The sequence below is a fragment of the Molothrus ater genome, chromosome 6 (assembly GCF_012460135.2).
Source record: "Molothrus ater isolate BHLD 08-10-18 breed brown headed cowbird chromosome 6, BPBGC_Mater_1.1, whole genome shotgun sequence".
Classification (NCBI taxonomy): domain Eukaryota; kingdom Metazoa; phylum Chordata; class Aves; order Passeriformes; family Icteridae; genus Molothrus; species Molothrus ater.
Window position 1 is genome coordinate 15,802,913 of NC_050483.2, and position 21,156 is coordinate 15,824,068.

The following is a 21,156-nucleotide window of genomic DNA, read 5'->3' on the forward strand; positions in this document are numbered from 1 at the left end:
GACATTCAAAAGTGCAAGCAGGAAAGCCCTGAATGGCAAATCTCAGCATGTGATTAACCTGGGGAACACCCTGCTCAGGAGCCTGTCCAAGGCAATCACTTGACTGAGGTCCATGGAACCCGGAGCAGTTGAAACTGCAGTCAGCAGTGCCTGATGACTGCAGGCACATGATTGCCAAGGGGATCTGGAGGGCAATTCTGGGGATTGTCCTCTCTGTGTGAGATTCCAGGTGCAAGGTCCCTGCTCTGGAGGAAGCATGAGTCAGACAAAACTTCTGCTCTAGGCTCTGGCAACCTACTTCAGTTGGGGTAAAATGCCAGGTTTTATCCTATGCAGCTGCTAATTCCCCACTAATTTACCCAGTAGTAAGAAGGTCTCAGTAAGTGAATTCCCTGAACTCCTGTCTTGCTGAAACCTGAGCCCCTCTCCATGGGTATACCACTAGGTCATTCAAGTACATCTAATATCTTTTTTGAGGGGAAGAGAGGCACAGATAGTGTTACACATTGTGCAGAAATGCTATTAGCTGTAGTTGAGCATCACAACTTGGATTTATTAGCAGGGGGCTGAGAGACCTACATGGCGGGGGATGTAACTGATAACCTTGTCTTGCATCCGTTTGAGCAAATGGGTCCTGTCCCTGTGTGCTCATCAGAGATTTAGCGCTTCTCACGAGCTTTTTTGCAATCACAGTCATTTAGCAAACATATGATACTTCACACTCACAGCCCTGACAGGGGCATATGGCACTTCCTACCTCCTAAATGTTGATGGATGGAATTGCTTTGACTATTCAAGGAATCAAAGGCCTGGTTCAAATCTCAAGGCCTTGCATTGATTTCGGTGAGCTTCCTTCTGATTTGTCGTGTGTATGGAGAATCAGGCTTATTCCAAGTTAAACAAGCAAGAGAGTTCAAACAGATGAAAATGTCTCCTATTCAGTGGTCCTGAACACTTGAAAAGTTGGAGCCATGGGAAGTTTGAAGATGATCTCATCCCCAGCATTTAAAATGTGCCTTTTCAGGTAGAAAAAAAAAATAAAAGGAGAAAAGAAAAAGAAAGTATACTTTAAGCAGAAAAAGTACAAGCTCGCTATTGGTGGCAGAAAAGTTGAACACAAAGGTACTCGAAAATTGGATATTGTTGTGAAAAAGAGCAAGAGCTAGATCTGTTGCTAAAATCAGACCCATAAAAGCCAGTGTGCCACTGCTGACCCACCATCTATCTCCTTTTAAAAGCAAATTTAGCAGCCAGAATGGAGATAATCAGATATCTCCTGGTTTTCACTGGGATTTACCAGAAATGTTTCTTGGTGGTGAAGACACCATTTTGGACAGAGCCCCAGAGAGAAGAGCTGAGATGCTCAGAGCTCCCAGCTGCACGTGGCAGAGACTGAGCCTTTGCTCTGCTTAATCCCAAACAGGAATCCGAAGGGGCAGGTGAAAGAGGGAACCTGCCTGTCAGTGGGAGAAGGGAAAAAGGCTTATTTTTTTTCACAACACAATTTCAAATGTTCAAACTCTGGCCCTGTGCTGAGGCAAAAGGACCACCCAAGGTCTCCTGCAAAATGCAGGTGTTATTCCTCCCCCTGCCCAAGCTGTGGACGCGTGTCTCTGGCTGAGCACCGCGTGGACAGTGAGCCTGAGCACAATAATGTGTTTTCCTTCTCCTAACACCTGACAGTAGCATGATTTCACCAACCACTTGGTCCCATTGCTGCATACTTTCCAAGGTGATAAAAATCAAACAGATTAACATGTTTGCTTTTAATTTTACATTTTAGAAGCAGCTGTTGAACCACCTCAATGCCAACAGTGTCTATTGCCAGCATTAGTGTCATTAGTAGTCATTGCAGCTGTAATAGCACCATTATCTTCTGCTAAAAGGGTCACTGATGGCTTAGGACAGAGCTTGGGGAAGTGAAAAGAGCAGACTAAATGAGATGGAAACAGCAAACAGTTGCTTCTATCTTAACCTGCATAAAGACCTGCGGATGCTACGCAGAGGGAAATTAATTTGCACAAGTAGCAAAAATTTTGGCTGGAGTGTCATCAAGGAGGTGGGGCTCTTTGTAGCTCTTGTGTCACTGGCTAACATAAAGCATATAAATATGGGAAAGAGAGAATGGGGACATTACTACCAACCATCTTCATCCCTCAGAGTGAACTTCTCTCCACTTCTTGCTGCCACCTCTTGGGTAAGTTGGATTGCCTCCCTTTTACTTTCTACCTGTTGTGCAGACCCGTCTTCTTAAGTTGATGGAGCAGGCAGTGACAATTGTGGCTCATTGACCCAAGAAAATGAGGCCTCCTCAGGTCTTTGAGGAGATGGTGCTGGTTTTGGGCCATCATCACACATTACAGCCCCTTCTGAATGGGCAGAGAGGGTTTTTCCTCTGAAGGAGTCTGCTGATCTTAGTTCTACAGGACATGTGAGGGCTTGGTGGGATGACTCCACCAGCCTTTTGAGGCAAGACGGCAGGGAGCCTGAGACTGATGGAGCATGGAGATGGACTTATGGTTATAGTCAGTAGTCATTTACTGTCACTTGTAAATCCTGGTGCACAAAGCTCTCCTTCCTTCTCAAACTAGAAGGTCCATCTCCTACTTTAGTCTCATTTCCATGCCAGAGGAGCTGCAAGACACGCGATGCTTGATTACAACCTATTTTTACCTCCTAGACTTTTCTGTGTGTCCTCTGCCTCTTAACCCCAGGCCTCAGGCTGCCCACCATGGCTCTCTGGATCCGATCTCTGCCCCTCCTGGCCCTGCTGGCCCTCTCGGGCCCCGGGAGCAGCCACGCTGCTGTCAACCAGCACCTCTGCGGCTCCCACCTGGTGGAAGCTCTGTACCTGGTCTGTGGGGAGAGGGGCTTCTTCTACCAGCCCAAAGCCCGGCGGGATGCTGAGCAGCCTCTAGGTAAGTGGGGCTGACCGATGGAACAGCCGCCTATCCCTGACAGTGACACCAGGAATGTTCTCCGTGGGGAATGCCAGGAATACCTTCGACATACCAACAGCGTAGTGTTGCCAGCGAAAAGCTCTTCAGGTTAAAAAGGCAGATGAGAGGGCGGGCAGGGAGAGAGGATTTATGAGGCAAAAGGAATTGTGCCTGGAAGCTCAAACTTGTCTATTTCTTTGTGTGGTTGTTGCACCAGCCTGGGAGTATTCATAGAAAATAAAGGTGGGAGGAACTCGATAAGCCTCTTTCAGCCCCAAGACAGGATCCCCATTGTTGTCCCCATTCTATTTCTCAGCCATGTTTGTCTGCTATGTTCATAAAAACCTCCAGAGAGAAAGCTTCCTCTGCCTTCTGGAGCTGCCCATTCCCAAGCTTAACTGACCTTCTTCTTGAGTGTTTCTTCCCAATATCTAACCTGAACATCCCTTGCTGTAAATTATTTCTTGTCTTCTCATTAGTGACAGGGGAAGAGCCTTGTTCTTTCATCTTTATCATTGCTTTTTAAAATATTTGAATAGTGTTCTCATGTCTAGTTTTGACCTCTCCTCAGCCCTGCTGCCTTCCTAGGTCATATTTTCTAGATCTCTAAACATGCAACTCTGCATTTGTCCACATCCTTGCTGGCTGGTGAGGCCTGGAGAAACACATTGAACATTCTGGCTTCCAAGCTTCTAATCAAGACTGTAAATAGATGAAGAAGAGACCCCTGTGCAAATTGCATCCATTTCAATCCTCTCATTTCAAGATCGACCTTCACGTAACATCCCCTGACTGCAGTACATCTCTCCCCCCATTTCTCTTCCCATCACATACTGTTTTCATTTATATCCAATTCTCTCTCCTGTGTATGTAACCACCCTGCGAAATAGTCTTAGGGGTCTTTGTAAGGTGAAACAAGATAATGCCCTAGCAGAGAGTTTGCCCATGATTTGTTTGGGATGTCATTTGCCCATTCTCTGATTATTCATTTCTGGAGACCACCACAAATGGATTGGAGGTTTCATTAGCCAAACTACCTAAATACTGCACAGAGAATTTTAATAGTGCCAGAAAGAATGCAAGTATTTGAGGATTTTCTACCTTTTTTCCAGGACTTTTTCCTGAGCCACCACCTCTTTGTCACACAATCTGGTTATGTTTACAGTCTGCTCACAGCTGGCTTGAAGGATGAAGACAAGTAAATCACAAAACTTTGACTAGCTATTTCCTCTTCTACTTAAAATTGGACCAAATTTTTCCCAAATTTCCCTTCTAGCACACTAGCATAATGATTTTGTGTTACTCTTGTGCCTTGTTCATTGCCTCACGCTTCAGGGGCTTGGGGATTTCGCATCTTGCACTGTACTTGTATTGCCCTAGAAACCACATCTCATTCTCACTTTCCAGGCATTTTCTCTTTGCTGTTAAGGGCTTTTTTCTTCCTGCAGGAAAAACTCACTGATTTATTTGCCATTTTCCATATTTTCATTGGGCAACTAAAACCTGAACAGATCTGTGCACAAGTTTTCAAGTTCTCACCAGCAAATAATCATTCTGTTGAGTGTTATCTGTGTCCAAATACCCTAATTTATCATTGCTTCTAAAAACTTGCCCCCAGCTGTGAACACAGACACACACAAATGCTTTTTCTGTCAGCTTGGGGCTATATCCAGGCAGCCAACTGAATCAGGCTGTTCAGGAACAGCTGGCAAATGCACCCGGACTGCCCCTGCAATCCCATGAACATCCCAGTTGTCTGCCCAGGCTCCCAGAAGAGTGGGTAACTGCCTAAAGGGCTCTGTGGTCCCAAACTCTTCTCTATAGAGCAGACAATCCCATTTTTACATCTCACTTACTAGTTGCTCACCCCAGGGAGAACTCAGGATTTCTCTTCTTCTCCACACAGCTTCCCTAGTAAAGCCCCTGTATCCTTTTATCCCTCACACTGCCATCAGTCACTCAGCTTGGCATCTTCTGAACATCACAGGATTATTTTGGGAGAGGAAACGGGGTGCTACAAGCAGCACCAACCTGGGGAAACTTGTGCAACTTCCTTCCCATTTTCCAGCCAACTCTGGATTAGAAATCTGGTGCCTGCTCAGGGGGTGTCTGCAGGGCTCAGGAGCCAGGGCTGGTGCTGTGTGATGTCCCACACCTTCCTTTCTTCTCCCCTGGCAGTGAGCGGTCCCTTGCACGGCGAGCTGGGAGAGCTGCCCTTCCAGCAGGAGGAGTTTGAGAAAGTGAAGAGAGGGATTGTTGAGCAATGCTGCCACAACACCTGCTCCCTCTACCAGCTGGAAAACTACTGCAATTAGCAGCAGGGCCTGGTACTGAGGAGCTCCTGGGCCAGAAACATGCACTTATGCTACTGCACCTTCAAAGCAATTGAATAAATGTTGTGGATCTCTTGGAAGGACTGTGCTGGTTCATGTGTCCACATCTTTTTGTCTGCTTTAGAGTGTCAGTGTCCATGCTTGAGTAAAGCACTTTTCAGCCATCACTTCAGATTATCCTCTGCCACAGGAAAGACCTCCATGGGAATGAGGGAGGGAAGGGTATTACACAGTTTTGGAGCAGGTATATGGAGCATCCGGCACACCCAGTGCTTGGAGAACCAGAAGGAGAAGGCAGAGAGGTTTAAACAAGACTTCTCTTGCTAGGGAAACATTACATCTGTAACAATGTCATGCTGATCAACTTCCTGCAGTTCACAGCCCAAATATAGCCAGGCAGCTGGAGACTGAACTTCCTCAGCTACATAATGGAAACAGTAAAGATTAGGCAAAGAATTATGTCACCTATTCATTGTGCTCAGAAAAACCATGGATGACCACCATGGCCAATTCAGAAAGTGTGTCTAGCTCCTACTTGTGCTCGTGGGAAGCCCAGGGAGAGTCCCTGCTGTGGGATGTGCTTGTTGTTCACAAGGATATCACAAGCCATGTACTGAAAGTGAACTTAATCCAAGAAGGAGCTTTGAATCTATTCTCCATGTGCTGGGCAGTATCCTGGCTCCTGGTGCTGCAAACCTCTTTCAAGTATCTGGTCCCAGAATGGCCCCTTTCTGTGAGGAAAGTCTGCCCAGCGGTGCCAGCTGGCCAGAGTGTCCCAGAGTGTAGGGAAGGGCTGTGTTCCCTCTGCCGAGGGACTCCCGTGGCACTCTGCTGAAAGCCATGCAGAGGGGCTCTGTGGGATGGGCTCAGCCTGGCAGAGGTGACAGCAGCAGCCAGGGCTGCATTTTGCTGGTGACAGATTTTGAAAGTTGGTCTGAGAGGAGCCTGTGGTTTTAACAGCCTCATTTCCCAAACCAGTTCCAACTGCCTCCAGTGGAGCTGCACAGATGGAAGCTGCCATCTCATCCCTGCCAGGATGCATTACTCCCAATCCTATCACAAGCACAAAACTGGCCAAACCACTACAAACCGAAAGGCTGGAAGAGCAGCTGGATGAGCTGCTGAAAAGAAGATACAGACATAAAAAATGAAATCAGAAAGCACTCATGATTCCCCGTGGTAACCTTCCATACAAATTCCCTTGATGCAGCCAAAAGCCCAAGACAGGGGCCTCCTCCTGCAGGTGCCACACCAGTGCTGCAGTGCTACTCAGCCAGTCCTGCTCTCCCTGACCACCTTTTCATCCCTCTCCATCACCCCTTCTGCTGGGCCCCACTCAATATTTCCAGCAGCAGAGCTTTCAATTGTGACAAGCAGCTTCAGGCCAAAACTATGTGGTTATGAAAGCACAGCAAGATATATTGTGTTCCTGAGCTACTTGGCTCCACCAAACCTCACAGTGTATATCTCCAGTGGTTTCTAGAGGGGACTCCCTAGAAGCAATTCTCCTACCTATCCTGGTGAACCATGAGGTCAAGGACAAGTGTTACTGAAAAAAAAAAAAAAAAAAGAAGAAAAAAAAGCAGAGCTATTGCTCATTTTAAGGCCACCAACATATTCAGGCATGCAGCCAAGCACCAGCAATCCCATCCATCCAGGAGATACCACCCTGATCCAAAAGGCAGATGTTCAGGTCTGCTTGGATGTTCTTGAGGGGAAGGACATCCAGCCGTGGTGGTTCCTCCATCTGGCACAGCCCTGTTTATATGCTGGCACTCCTGCCCTGGCAGCGATGCTCTGCTCGGGTGAGGACAGCTCTTCAGAGATGCCCAGCTCATTTCCTGCCCTCTGCCATTGTTTGGTCTGATCCTTTGTTTGTTTGCTTTTTCTGAGTGCTCTCAATTAGGACTTGTTGGGAAATTGCAAATGCCACTTTTTCTGCTGGAAAATGTTGATTCATCAGTATCAGCACACCCCGCAGGACCGGACTGGTTTTAGCAAGGCAGGATTTGAAAGAATGAAGGGACATAGACGGTTGCTCTTCATCCTCTGCATCCAGTTGCCCAAGTACACGAGCTATCACCAGGCTCTGGGCTACCCATGTGTGGATGCTTTTGCTTCTGCTGAAAGATTCCAGAAGGTGAGCACCCAGGTCAGGGAGGGACAGATGGCCCCATGGCCAAGGTGTCTGACTCTCTGCAGAGCACATGAAGGTGCTGTTGCTCCCTTCCTCCCCAAAGCAAGAGCTGTCCTGGAGATGAGTGGCCTACGGTGAGCTACACTTCTCTCCAGGAGGTGCAGGAGGAAATAATGCAACAAGTTTAAAACTGTAGAAAGCGTAAAAAAAAAAAAGTTACACATTTTTGCTTTCCAGAACTGAAAATAACATAAAGGGCCAGCTCTTCACTTTTTAAAAGCTGCAGTAAGGTGAAGGCCAAAGGAGAACAAAGGTACTTTTCCCCCTTTTTCTGGAACTCCAGGGAAGAAACCCTGTGCATTTTCCACAATGGAGCACATGGCTCCCTGGCTTGCAAATGTGCTGCTGCTGGCTTGCTGACCCTGTGTTGTGGCAGGACAGGCAGCTTTAGCCCCCTACCCCACCCAAACCCAAGAGTGCGTGTCCCAAAGGTCCTTCCCGACATCTTTAATGGTGGTCCAGGATGGGATTTCTTTATAAAGCCTCCCTCAAATCCTTGTGGCCTTGCCTAGGCCATTCCCTGTTCTCAGATGTGCTTGGGAGATGCCAGATCTTATGAATTCCTGCAGGAGAAATGATTCAAGGACAGGGAATGCCGCATCCACTGACCTCCCTCCCTGCTTCTCCTCTTGCCAGGATTTGCATTGTGATCTTTGGGAAGCAAGTGCATCCAGTCCCCTTTATTCTGACTCAGCAGTTGCTCTGGAGTGATTTTTGCGGTAGCGGTGGGGCATCATGCCTGACTAAAATATCTTGGCTCTGCTACTCTTGCAACAAACTTCCAAAGGTCTCATGCTCGTGGTGGAGGGCAATTTGAAGAGAATGCAAATAAAGGCTTTGGTTCATTCATGCTTCTTGAATAGAGAATAGAAAGCTGAGCCGCAGAGGGGATTGCAAGGCAAATTCCTTGGGCTGCTGAGCTGTTAACAGTGCCTAGAAAAGGAAGGACCGAAGTGTCCCCTGTCTGCCACGTGCACCAACCCTCATCCAAAAGGGCAGCACTATGGTTTCCAGGAAAAGGGAGTGACGTGCACAGAAATGGGAATGAGGGGAGCCTCTGCAGGGTGCTGGCCATTGGGTCCCTGGAGGCTGGGGATCAGATCATGTCCTCCAGGTTGCTGGATGGGCTCTGCTGCTCCAGGTTATCTGGAGAGGAAGGGAAGGCAGCCACTTTCCCGGAGCTAATCCGACTCTATTATTTCCTTTCCGGGAAACCAGAGATAGAGAGCTCTCTGCTACTCTGGGAATTTAAGAGATCCACTTTAAGAAATAGTCAGACTATATTCTGGGATTTATGTCTTTTTAACCATCTTATCAACATTTTAGGAAATTTTAAACCTGCTTACAGCATCTCTCCTTATCTACAGAGTGAGTCCTAATAACAGACTTGCAGCAATGACTTGAGTTGGAAAGCATGCACTGAGCAGATTCTGTGTTAAGATCTCCATTTCACTCTGGCTTAGACCAACCTCACCAAAGACACCTATCTTGAACAAAAAATAGTCTTTCTTCCTTCTCCTTTCACTCTGGGCAGGAAGAAAACTTTAGGTCAGGCTATAAATTGATCTGGAAAGTCACTGCCAGTGCATTGTCGCTGGCTGAATTATTCCTGCATGCTGTGGGGAGGAAGGAGGGTGGTTTTTTCCAAGCCAAATGCCAGGCTGGCTCTCACATGCCCCCCAGTCCTGTTGGGCAGAGCAGGCAGGAGCAGATCCAGGACAATAACGGGAAGCGAAGCAAGCCTGTAGGAGCACACAAGGAAATGATCTGAGCCTCAATCATTTCCCTCCATCCCTCAATCCTTTCCCTCCATTCCCAGTCGTCTTCAGGACTGTCAAGAAAAGGTGGACAAACCTCCTGAACTCCTCCAACCTTCTTTCTGTTGCTGAAAAAAGACAACCAAAATACCACTTTATTTATTTATGTTTTTCATGCCTGGTACATGCCAGGAGTGCCAGGATCTCCAGAATGCATGTGGTTGCTCACACTAAAATTTCCCACAAATGTTTTCAGATTTTGGAAGAAAATGGAAAACAGAAATAAATTTGGCTTTTGATTTCCAGGTTGTTGTCATTTGTTGTCATTTGGGCTTTGTAATGCTGAAATTTGGCAGTGGGGATGTTTTACATAGCTGCCAACTTCTGAAATGTAACTTTTTGTCAGAAAATAATGCAGCTTCCTCTTTTCTAATCAGAAAACGGAAAATCAAGTATAAATGACACCACCCACCCTATACTGACGAGAAACCATTCTGTGGAAGTTTCAATGGAAAAAAATCTACCCTTTTTTCCCCTTATCAGAAACCTCCTCCACTTTGGAGTCTGGGACCCAGCAGGGTCCTGGCTCTGCAGACTTTCCTGCTAGTGGGTCTTGCACACCCAAGTTTCAAGCTTTTCCTATGTGTTTTGGGAGATTTTTAAAACTTATCCCAAAGAAATACTGTCTTGGCCCCTGGGTTTCTACTGATTTCAGTGGCAAGAAAAAGAAATCACCAAGTGAAAAAGTCAAAGCACATCCAGGTTGCACACCATAGCCTGCTTCTCTCCTGCTTCTGAAGTTGTTTTTTTCAGTACATCTGCAGCCCAAATCTGGACACAATTTTTTCCAAAAGCTGGCACCTTGTCTCAAAATAATGAATTTCAACCCCAAATAAGGGGGAAAAAAAAGCTGCCCCCGTGAAATTCTGTCGAAATGTGGAGAGGTTATTTTTCAGTCCTAGTCCTGGTGCAGATGTTCTGAGGCAGGTGTTCAATGTGCAAACCTGTGCTCCTGTGGCATTTTGGCTCACCAAACCAGGGGTGCTTCTCTCAGGTGTGGGAGCTGTGACAGGCAGGGGATGAGGTCACCCTTCAGTCCCTGCATCCAGGGTGCAGAGGGGGCATCTGGCTCAGCCTGGCTTATGCCTTAAACCTGTGGGAGGACCACCAAAGGCTGAAGTCCCTCTTGTTAAGCACTCCTCCAGCAGCAGCTCCTTTGCCCTGAAAGATCCCTGACTTCACCTCAGGAACAGTGAGCAGCACTGAGCACTGACATCATGCCCATTTTTCCTTTATGGTTTTGACTACAGAGCCTGCATATCATTCTCAGGATGCTTGCCCTTCCTCACCCTGTGGAGCTGTTGCTTTGACTGCCCCGTTTCTCTGTGCATCCCATTTAAGAACACAGGACTGGGAGCAACTTCCAAGCCAGTTGCCTTGTTCCTTGCTAACCTCACATCACTGCCTCCTTCATCTCCAAAAAGACTTTAACATCCCAAGTTCTCCCTTCAGCCTGTGTGCAGTTTTAGTTTCTGGAACCTTTCCTGAGGAATTCATCCTCTCCTGTTGGGTTTCACAGTGCTCACAACCTGGAAAAGATCCCGAGGTTTCACATATCTGTTCAGAGCAAAGCAATTACCCGTGGCTCTGTCACTGATCTAGGGCAACACAAAAATGTTGGGAATCTGTAAAAGCCGGATTCCTGCCACGGCTTTCCCTTCTCCTGCAGTCCCGGCTGCTGCCAGGGGATGGAGCGCAGGTCGGCCCGCAACTGGATCCGCACCCCTGCCTGCAGCTGCCTGGCAGCGCCGTCCAGGGGCAAGGGCACCAGGGACCCGCAAAAACAGGGGAAAAATAGGGGAGAAAAACTGATACATACAGACCGTGCTGGAGAAAAGCTCCATGGAGATGTGGTGCTGGAATAAGTCTTTGCACCGAGGCCATGGGAGCAGCAGAGCTGGGGCAGCCAGGAGATGGCTGGAGCAATGGAAACAACCTGCCTGTGAACCCACGGGACCCTCCTGGCGTGGCCAGAGACCCGCAGAGAGGATGGGCTGGGTGGCTGATGCCGCTCTTGCTCTTCTCTTTGTTTGAGGGTTGCTTTCCTTCAAGGAAGATTTTGGGTGCCTTTCTGAACCTCCTTGGAGCTGGGACCTCCAGCCTGGCTCTCACAGTCCAGGGCACCCTCAGCACCAGTTCACTGTCACCCTTCAGCCCAGCTCCTTTCTGTGCATTCTGCCCAATATTTCCCCTGATGCAGCAGAGACCCACGACCCGTTTTGGGTTTCATGGGCCTGTGTTTTCAAGCCACAAATCACCTTTGTGAGCAGACCAAGGTTTAGGTCTGCAATAACCTCCAGCTGCAAAGAACCTGTGCTGTGCAACAACACCCTGGGCTCTTGTGGCACTGGCACAGAGCATAGGTATGTGTCCTGAATGAAACATTACAGTTTCAAACTGGGGCATCTCCCCACCCAGCTTTGCCACAGGGCTGATGCTCAAATCGTCACTCCCACACCTCCCGTTTTATGGGATCCTGGTCCCCATCCTTGGCCATGACACAGCTTTGAGCAGCTATTCTGTTGCTGGGCACAGCCATTAGCCCAGCCAGCACCTCCTCACGGGGATGAGGCCCTAATGAGGGTTATGAAATGATGCTACAGCCAGCAGAGGGAGTGCTCAGAGCTTCAGGATGCACAGGGACAGCTTGGGAAGCGCCGAGAAAATGTACTAAGCCCAAGGCGGGAGCGATGGGGTGCTGGAACAAAGCTTCTCCCTGGCTCAGCTGCCAGCCTGGTGAGGCTCAGCTCTGAGAGGATGGGGAAATGGATCTGCCTGGAAATGAGCCCTCCTGGAAACCTCGGGTACTGGATGAGCCAGAGATGAGGATCCACAATGAGAGACCACAATGCTTGAGCCTCAGACTCGAGGAATTTTGCAGAGCCTGTTCCAAACTGCCAAGTGAAATCCCCCCATTCATTCACTTCTGCATTTGGGCTCTTAACTTTGGGCTCTGGGCTTTCCAAATGAAGTCATTGCTGCATCTCAATTAGTAAGTAATCACTCCTATAGAATTTTATTTCCAAAGCAATTGTCCTTATGCTTCACATAAGTGCTGGAATCAGGAGGCAGTCTGTGGGCTGGGAGTTGTGGGAAGCTTAGGCTTGACTCTGCCCACCAAATGAATATTTTAAGCAGATCTTCATTTGATTTTAGGCCAAACAGAGCAATTTGTATTAGTTTAGTGAATTAAAGACTTAACATCTGGCAATATCTGTAACAGCCTCTTAAATTATTCTCCAGGAAATGCCTCAGTGGTGGTGGGGGCTCTCCACTCACACACAGTATCAGAAATATAATTAGTTTCCCAAATGCACACCATCAAAGACTCCTGCCTGGTCCTTTCCTAACTGTGTGGATTCCCCAGATTTTTAAATGAAGGCCTTTCAAGCACCAATGGGCAATTTTGCAACTCATCTCTAAGCAGATCAATAACTAAAAGCAATGTAATGAAGTCAGGTGTCTCTGGATTGTGTTAGGACAAGCCCATGAGGGGATTCTGATGTGGATGAGATAAATGCCATTAAATCACTTGCAGGGTGAGGTTTAAGTGGGGAAAGCCTAGCACTGAGTGTTGGGAAGGTGCTGTGCAGGGTGAGCACCACCGCGGGCTGATTAACACTGCATGCAAACCCCATTGCAAGCCTGATAAAAGACAATGGGACACATTTTCACCACTAAATACATCAGGGATGAAAGGGAGCTGGGGGAAGAAGCAGAAAAGAGCACCAGGAATGACCTGACCTGCCTGAAACCTGCTTTTTTACTGGGGAGCAAGGAAGCTTGCCCTACATATTTGGAAAAAAAAAAAAAGTTGAGGGAGACTTTGTGGCAACCAAGATGGTGGTTTTGAGAAGAGTCCTGATGGTGCACAGTGGCCAAATGCCTTCTGAGATTTAATGCCTAGAAGGTGAAGTTAAGCCCATCTGGACTGGAGTGGTGTTTGGTGGGCAAGAGGCAGCTACTCAGAGGGATAGTCCAGCTGGAAAGGTTTGTAGGGTTTGAATCAATGGAGGTGACACACGTTCAGTGGAACAGAGCCGAGGCCAGAGAACGTCTCTGCCTTGAAACCTTTCCCTTTTGCAGCCATACCCCATTCCAGCTGAGATGTGGCAGTGAACCCTGCCACCAGCCCAGATCAAATGAGGAGAATAAATCCATGGAAAGGAAATGTTCCCTCCTACCTGCAGATGCTTTCCAATTCAACCTTCCTCCCTGGTCAGGAGAAATCTCGAGCAGCTCTGCAGAAGAAGACACTGTCCCACAAACTCTGTCATGTGCCGTGAGCTGGTCCCAGCTTTTAGATGGAGATGCTTTGAACCCAAGACAGCCTGGTATTTCCAGCTTATAGTTACTCAAAATAAGTCTGAGAGGAAAGACAGCACTTGCTTGTGATGTGAGTGACTCCTTCAAACGCTGAGCCTGTCTCACTCACAGCAAACTGGGACTGGGAATCCTTCATGAAGATGGAAAGGCCAGTCCTGTGAATGGTTCAATGAAGGAATAAGGCAAAAAAAGGCAATGCAAAATGGCTCAAGCAGTGATTCATTTGGACTTTTATTATGATTAACTTGAAATCATCAAGATTTTGTCAGCAAATCCATTTTATATACAAACAGCCCTCTAAAATCAGTCTTAGATGGTAATATCCTCCACATGTGCTACTGCAAATCCCATTTTTCACAACACCTGATGGCTGGTGCAGAAGCAGGAGAAAACTCCATCCTGCAGAGCAGTGGGAGCTTTGGTATGGGGCCTTTCCCCTTGACTGCCACACCCTGCCCCTGCAACCTGTGCTGCAAACCATTTTATTCAGATTTTATATCTGAATGCCAAAGAGAGCATCCTCTGGGCAGCCCAGCAGAGATCTGGGCACTCACTGGGGCTGTGAGGTTCAACACAGCAGGGCTTTCCTGACAGAACCTTCTCATCAGGGCTGCAGGTCTCCCAGCTCCACAGCAGAGCTGTTCTTCCCTACTCCCTCTGGGAGTTGGGGCTTGCACATTTGGCTTTACCTTCCTGACAAAGTCACAGACAGCAGCAGGGTGGCAGAGCTCAGGGACAGACCATGGGGACTAGGGCTGTCTGTCAGAGAGCCCTGAAGCAGCTTGCATTATGAAAAAAAGGCTGTCTGGGAGGCTGGCTCCCCACAGCCTCTGAGTGGCCATGCCAGAGGAGAGGCAGGTGGGAAAGCAGATGCTGTTTGGGTAAATGTGTGCCAGCAGCGTCTCCTCAGTCAGGTGTTGAACATTGGAGCCAGGTAGAGCACAGCCAGGCTGAACCAAGTGAAGTGCCCACACTCCTCTGTGTTTGGTCTGAGTGGCTCTTGCAGCCTCCTGTACCTCCACCTCCCACCCCACACCTAACTCTGTGCCTGGAGCAGCAGGATTTGGGATGCAGAGATGCTGCAGCCTGCAAGGGAGCTCCATCCACCATCTGGGCTTAAGACCTCAGGAGATTCTTGCCCCCATCAGATGGTCTTGCAAAAGCAGCACAGGATCAATCCTGGTGCTGGAAACCAGTGAGCAGAGAGAGGTAGAGCACAGAGGCTGGCATGTTGGTGACCAGGGCCCATGTGGTGGTAGCAGGGGTAAGAGCAGCCCAGAAGATGGGAACCACCACCAAAACTTTCCAAGCATGGTGGAAGTGGCTCCCTCAGCCCCAGCTTTCTCAGCGGCCTTGTGCAGGTCGCGCAGGCCCACTTGCAAACCATCACCATTCCCTGGATCTCATCCCCATGGGTTACCCATCAGCCAGGGCAGACCTTCAAAGCAGTTACTGAAGCTCAAGGGCTGTTTTCCATTTTATTGCAGGGATCTGGGGCTGCTTCCACTCTGATGACCAGAACCTGGCTCCGGCCATGGCTATCCTGGCAGAATCATGCCCAGAAAAGCATGCCTAATTTAAAAGCCAAGTGCCAACATCCCAAGCTGGTTGTTTAGACTAAATGAAAGGTTTTCAGGAAAAAAATCAGCCTGACTTAAATTCCACCCCCCTTCCCCAGGAGATTAGTCCCTATCTGGTTGCCTCCCGAAGGTGGGAGCAAAGGCTTAGCAGTGAGTCATCTTTTGCTTTGTGTGCCCCAGCAGTGCTATTACTGCTCTCATGTGGGTCTCTGGGAATGGAGGGCGGCTGTGGGTGGCAGAAAGCGGCCACAAAGCATCAGCCCACAGTGGGTTTGCACCCCAACTGCACTGCTGCATGTAGGGGGGTCAGTGAGGCACCCCCAGAGATATCACCCTCCCCAAGACAGCTCTGGCTCAGAGCAGGCAGGACCTGCATGAGTGGGGTCTCAGTGGATTGGCATGGGAGCTGTTGAAACACCCCAGTGACTCAGACAAATGATGTCATGTAAGTTAATTAGTGAGCGAGGGTAGTACTCAGCCTGCCCAAGTGAGCCCAAAGCCCCTGGGCTGACTCACTGGGAACAGTGAGGTTCCCCCAGAAAGGGATCCCAAAGCAGCTCATAGGAATCAGCAGTTGCAGGTACTCATCCCCTCCAATGACAGGAGCCCCAGTGGGACCCAGCAGGTCTGGCCTGAAATAATTCCCCACCTCGGACACTGGGATTTCTTGGAGGGAGAGCAACTTTCCTCTAAAAGGAAAGGGGATGCCTGCTACCCATTGCAGGATTTTTCTCTCTCCTTGTATCCCATGTAGAGACAAAGGAATTCATTCTATCTCTGGAAAACATATTTTTAATTTTTTTTCTGCTTTGGATTAGGTTCGTGGAGAAGAGATTGTTCCAGTCTGGCACCTCTTGTGGTTACTGTGCTTGTTTTGACTAAAAAACACCTGTGTGATCTCTACATATTTGAAATGGTTGCCTTTAATGCAAAAAAAAAAAAAAAAACCCTAAACAAAAATCTCTGCAACTTACTTTCAGGGAAAACAAAAATTTCTTTGGCATGAAGATCTACCTGGTGGACTGAGACGGCTCAGCAAGAGACCCACCTGGAGAAATGAAGGGAGGAGAGGTGGGCAGATTTGGAATGGGGGACACAATTTCCATCATTGTCATTACACTTGCTGATCATTAGATATGTCCAGGTATTTGCATGGTGACAAGGGCTTACTACAGCCACCTCTCATAGTTAGGGATGCCCTAAACTGGGACCAGCTGAAGTCAAAAGCATTATTTCCAGTGTCACAGGCAGGCAGGGGGTCATGTCCAGCTCATACAGGTCAGGCACTGAGGGTGTGCATCCCTTGAGCTCCTCCAGGAACACAGGCAGAGGTTAGGATCCCAGCGCCACGGGAGGTGGCTGACAGAGCCTGTATCACACATGGATTATGCAGGGAAGAGGAGCCTGTATCACACATGGATTATGCAGGGAAGAGGAGCCTGTATCACACATGGATTATGCAGGGAAAGGAGCCTGTATCACACATGGATTCAGGAGCGTTCGTGGGGGGTCTCCCTTGGCTGTGGTGATATCTTTCACTGCAGTTTTCTTTAAACTGTGGGGAAGTTGGATTAGGTGAGGAATTCCACAATTTCTTAGCTTTTCAAATAACATGTCTGCGATATCACCCAGTCTGACTCGAGCTCCCACCTGCCTTGGGAATTCAGTTAACCCTTTGCATGCTGGCTTCACAGAGGGCCTCTCTGGAGCCCGTTATCTCTGGCTGATGAAGAGACTCAAGGGGACTCAAGTGACACCACGGGAGTGGTTCTGGAAAGAGAAGGTAGCATCTGAATCACCTGCCATTTGGCTCTACCTACTCAGACAAGCAGTCACTTCCCCCTCAGCCCCAAAATACATTTGGACAGACAGACACACACACACACACACACACACACACATACTCACACACACGCCTGCACGTGCTACGCAAGCATACCACCTGCTGTTTTGAAAAGCTGACATGCATGGGTTTTTGGGGAGGGTTACCTTCCAAGCAATGAGTAATTAGCTTAGCAGTCTCAAGGGTCTTACCCTGTGTGAGGTCTCCTGCTCCAGAAGTGCTGGGATCTCGGGAAAATCCTTGCTTCTCTCGCCAGAGCCTTTCTGAAACACAGCTGGCATCATAAAAAGCCCTCCTCCCCAGCACATGGGACTGTGTTATACCTCCTTGCCCTGTGACACTAATGAGAGATGCCAGCCCCAGCTATACACCTGTCCTTGAAGGTGAAATGAGCTGGTGACACCCCTCAGGCCCACCCTGGCTGGGGCCTGGCTCAGGGCACAATACTCAGCTTGGCTCTGCCAGCACCACGCCACACTATTGCCACGCTCAGTGAATTTTTCAGCAGCAGAATATAAACATTTCCAGTGAAGTGCACTTAGTGTGAGTTGCTTTGCCAAGAGCTGTTGCCTCCCCTTCTTCACTATGATTATGAGAGAGAGTTCTGTTTAAGCAAGAAAACAAATTGTCCACACCTCCTGCCTCCCCATTGGGCATCCATCACCCAGGGCAAGGGCAGTGTGATCTGGGGGGGATGCTGGCAGCATGGGTGGGCACAGGGTGTCCCTGTGTCACCTGCATTGGGAATGGGACTGAGGTGAGGCTGTAAGTTATTGCAAACTCCCCTACAGCCCCTGCCAGCTGTGGGTGCTGGAAGTCCCAGCCTCAAAGGCAACGAGGCAACAGGGGACAGACCTATCCCTGTCATGAACTGGTGCATGGGGATGAAAACCAGAGGGAAATTAAGGGGCTTGCCCAGGGTGCTGTGTGGATGCAGTGGCAGAGGAAGGCTCTGTATGAGCCCATGCTGCCCCTTGTCCCCATGCCCACAGCCACCTGCCCATGGGACCCCAGCCCCACATCCTACTTTGGGGTCTTCACTGCTCAGCTCAGACATGAAGGCATCAGTTTCTAGGCCTGGCAGCACATTTAGCCTGCCCAAAAAGCCCTGGCCTGAATAAGTGATCCTTGATAAGGTGTGAAGCCCTTGTCTGGAGGAGATGCTGCCACCCAGCCCTCGGGATGAAGACAATGAGAGCTGCAAACAAAGACCAGCACTGAAACACAGCAGCACTGCAAAAAGAAAGGGGAAAAAAAATACAAAAAAAACAAAAAAAAGGGAAGAAACGCCTGAAAGATACATAGCTGGGATTCCAGAACCCCTCAGAGGTATTTGGGCTTAGCCAACAGGCTCGGGGCTTTTTTTTTTCGAAGCCATTAATTACTCAACAGAGACATATCTGCACCGCTCCACCTCTCTGCAGCAAATAAGGGCCCCACATATATTGTCTAAAATGCATCACCCTCCGTGCTCCATGCCACCAGCTCCCTTGGGCACTTGGAAAAATAACCCATTCCATGATGGGATTTGCAGATGCCTCTCATGTCTGGTTTTCTGGAGAGTATTGAAAGCGTGCTCAAACCATGCACTCCCAAGGGTGCATCTGAGATGCATGAGCTGCATCCATGGGGCAGAGGGCTGGAAATACCACCCTGATCACCTGGGCAGCTTTTCTGAGGTGGTTGCACAACGAGGCCAAGGGAAAGGTCTTCAAGAAGCTGCACCAAAGGCAATACTGGTGCACATAAGGGCTGCAATCACCTCTGGCATGGCCCATCACTGGCATTGCCACCAGCCACCCAGGGATGGCTGTTCTGCTGGAGCTGCTGGAGAGGACCTCAGAAACAGATGCTGTGTCTCATTTTTTGGGAAAGACCTTACTAAAAGCTCACTTGTTTTCTTTCATGGATCCAGCAATATGCAGCCAGACTGACCAGTTCATGCTGACACTCCTGTGAGCAGGATAAAGCATTTTTAAGGGTGATCCCTGAGTTTTCCAAGTGCAAACAGAGCAAAGTGTATGAGGGTGCCTTGCTGCAAGATGAGACACAGGCACCCTGAGAGAACATGGTATGCTCCTGCTCAGAGGCAGGTGGCATCCCTGCACACCACTTTCTCAGTGCTCAGCTCCTCCCTGGGAATCACAGGGATGCCTTCCCAGAACATTCTCATCAGGCCATCCCTGCAGGGACACTGTGATGGGTCACCATCTTCACCCCAAAGAACTCCTGGCCCAAAGGGTTTCCTGCTGTCTCCTGTAACGTGTTTCACTCGCAGGATGTTTTGACTCTGAGCCTGCTCTGTAGACAGAGCCATATTTGTACAATGCTGTAAAGAGCCAGCTTCATCCCCTGGTGCTTGGAAGAACTAATTGTACCTGCTGGAGCTTTTATTGGTCATTAAACAATCTTGGACCACTTCTTCCCCATGACATTCCAATGGGTATTTTGATGGCAATGCTTAAAAAAAAAAGGAAAACAGGAAATGGTGATGTGCTTAGCTGTTATTATAGGCACAGACACATCTTACTTCTCTGCTACTCTGTTGTTGCACATTTTTGACACAAATAATCAGACAAAACTTGGAGCCTTCTGGGTTTCCTCTGCAATGCAAAGAAGCTAGGGTGAGGGCAGGCATTTCTCCTGTTTTACCCTATTCTATCCTTCTTGGAAATTCCTTTTGGGAAGCTGTTAGCTGAGCTGGAGTCCTCCTTGGCAACCAAGGATAACCAAGAGATGTTTGCTGTTCCACAGATGATGGGGAGGGAGAAGGGAGACACTTTTCTCCCTTTCTGGGATCATCTGACCCTGGCACCTCTTGTCCTCCTCCATCTGGGCCAGGCTGCAGACAGCATCCCAACAAACACCTACTGAGCCTCGCTCCTTGAACATCCTTGGTGCTTTTTCAATTCCTCCCTCACACTTGGCCACAGGGACACCTCTCTACCCCACATGCTCCTTCCCACAGCCTCTTGAGCCACGTGAGGCTGCTCACACTGCAGCTTTTCTCTAGTCACTGGAGACATTGAATTTTAAAAGACATTACAGGAATATCAAGTCTGTCCAGCCCGTAAAAAAATGCATAGTTTGTCCTCCATATAAACAGGGGTGAAAACACTACCCTGTTTTCACTGACAATGCCTTTTACCACTGTCACAAATTCCTCTGGCACGGCGCAATAACTTACAGTGGAATAACTTCATTTTTGCTTTGCTCAGCAACCTCCAGGTCCTCAGGAAGCAAATGCCAACACCTCTCCTGAGCACCTTAGTCCAGTAAGTGCTCCAAGGCATTGGCAGTTCTGGGTAGGAGTTGATATAAGAGTCCCTCTTTCTCTCTGAACATGCCAAAAAAGGTGCCCTGCTGATGCCTAAGGGCAACTGGCTTTTTTACTGCCCATAAAACAATCCTGCAGCAGAAACCCTCTGGGCTGGGAGCGTGGCCTCAAAATGTTCTTGCTACCCAGGGGTGCCAGGAGTCCTAAAACAGACCTGCCCAGCTTCTGCTTTTGTTTGTTCCTTGTTGACCAGAGGCCCCAGGTGAATTATTTCTCTCACTCTTAGTTCTTAGACTTCAATTTTTTTGCAGGGACCTTCCATATATCACATCCCCCTTTGCCAGTGAATCTTTCCTGTTCCAACAGTTTAGTGTGGCCCAGGATCAATATATCTCAGCATGCAAGGACACGGTGTTATTGTCAGGTTCCTGGCTTGTACAAAGCAAAAGGTATCACTTTCTTAAAGCCACTGAGAGATGCCCTGGGCCAAGTACAGTTACCCCTCAGCCATTAAACAGCTGCATATAGGACTCTGGCTAATGCCCCTCCACTCTCACTATGAACGACTTGTTCTAGTCCTCAGTGACCCACAGCCCACCCTCACCTTCCTTTTGGCTCACCTTGGACATCTCAACCCAGACCTGTGGGGCATGTCAGCAAGGCAGTCTGGCTTCTCCTGGCTGTCCTCACTCTTGACACAGGAGCATTTAGGGGGACATGTGAGAACGCAAACAGGGGTACCCCTGTGGTGCTGCAGGCATTGAACAGCACCTGAACCAGGTACTGCAAATCCCAGCTCTGCCCACCTGGTCATTGGGGCTGTAGTTGTGACATAAACCAGATG

General features: G+C 48.7%; 1 protein-coding gene across 1 annotated transcript; it reads left to right on the forward strand.

Annotated features, from left to right (window-relative positions):
• Positions 1 to 2,124: 2,124 nt before the first annotated feature.
• Positions 2,125 to 5,254, forward strand: INS (insulin). Its single transcript, XM_036384882.1, has 3 exons — positions 2,125 to 2,197; positions 2,715 to 2,918; positions 5,118 to 5,254. Exons 1-3 carry the CDS (start codon positions 2,125 to 2,127, stop codon positions 5,252 to 5,254), a joined length of 414 nt encoding a protein of 137 aa, XP_036240775.1.
• The last annotated feature ends 15,902 nt before the right edge of the window (positions 5,255 to 21,156 follow it).

Excerpts from the sequence above, each read along its gene's own strand:
- INS (XM_036384882.1), top strand. The coding sequence starts at position 2,125 with ATGGGGACATTACTACCAACCATCTTCATCCCTCAGAGTGAACTTCTC. Across the intron at positions 2,198-2,714 it reads TTCTTGCTGCCACCTCTTGG|GCCTCAGGCTGCCCACCATG; the intron begins GTAAGTTGGATT and ends TCTTAACCCCAG. Across the intron at positions 2,919-5,117 it reads GGATGCTGAGCAGCCTCTAG|TGAGCGGTCCCTTGCACGGC; the intron begins GTAAGTGGGGCT and ends CTCCCCTGGCAG.